The 804-nt window shown below is 63.4% G+C and overlaps 1 protein-coding gene across 1 annotated transcript in view; it reads left to right on the forward strand.

The window, feature by feature from the left end:
• Window positions 1–804, forward strand: part of AMOTL2 (angiomotin like 2) — a 7070-nt gene that overhangs the window by 5539 nt on the left and 727 nt on the right. Inside the window, 3 exon segments of the mRNA XM_035900002.1 lie at window positions 1–35; window positions 187–479; window positions 594–804. The exon segment at window positions 1–35 is cut by the window's left edge and continues 63 nt beyond it. Of these exon segments, the coding sequence (XP_035755895.1) occupies window positions 1–35; window positions 187–479; window positions 594–804 (539 nt within the window).

An 804-nucleotide genomic window follows, 5' to 3' on the forward strand; every position in this document is an offset into this window, starting at 1 on the left:
TGGAGCAGGAGCTGAAGATGCTGCGGGCTCAGCAGGTGGGTGCCAGCGAGACACAGTGATGGGTGCCAGCAAAATGCAGTGGTGGGTGCCAGAGAGACGTGGTGGGTGCTGCCTCCTCCCAGCACCTCCTCATCCTCTCCTTTGTTTTTTCTTTTTTGTTTTGTTTTGGTTTTTTTGCTGCTGCAGAGGCAGGCAGGCGCTGTGGGCGGGGGGACGCCAGAGCTGAGCCCCCACACGCTCTCTGAGCAGCTGAGGGAGAAGGAGGAGAAGATCCTGGCCCTGGAGGCTGACATGACCAAGTGGGAGCAGAAGTACCTGGAGGAGTGCACCATGCGGCAGTTTGCCATGGATGCTGCGGCCACTGCGGCCGCCCAGCGGGACACCACCCTCATCAGCCATTCCCCGCGGCATTCCCCCAACAGCAGCTTCAACGAGGACCTTCTCCTGGCCAGCCACAAGCACCAGGAGATGGAGAACAGGTAGGTCCACCTCACCAACAAGCTCGCGCCGTGTTCTGGACAGGCAGTGCCTGCGGCATCCTCCTCCCCTGCCTCCGGCTCCTCTCCCCAGTCTCTGCCTCTTCTCCTCTCCAGGTTAAAAGCCCTTCATGCACAGATCCTGGAGAAGGACGCCGTCATCAAGGTCCTGCAGCAGCGCTCGCGCCGGGACCCGAGCAAAGCCCTTCAGGGCTCCCTGCGGCCAGCCAAGTCTGTGCCCTCTGTCTTCACCGCCTCCGCCGCCCCGAGCTGGCCAGGGGCTGGCCAGAGCGACCGGCTGGCCGTGGGCAGACGCCCGGGGCAGACC

The sequence above is a fragment of the Egretta garzetta genome, unplaced genomic scaffold (assembly GCF_000687185.1).
Source record: "Egretta garzetta isolate BGI_Z169 unplaced genomic scaffold, ASM68718v1 scaffold448, whole genome shotgun sequence".
NCBI classification, from domain to species: domain Eukaryota; kingdom Metazoa; phylum Chordata; class Aves; order Pelecaniformes; family Ardeidae; genus Egretta; species Egretta garzetta.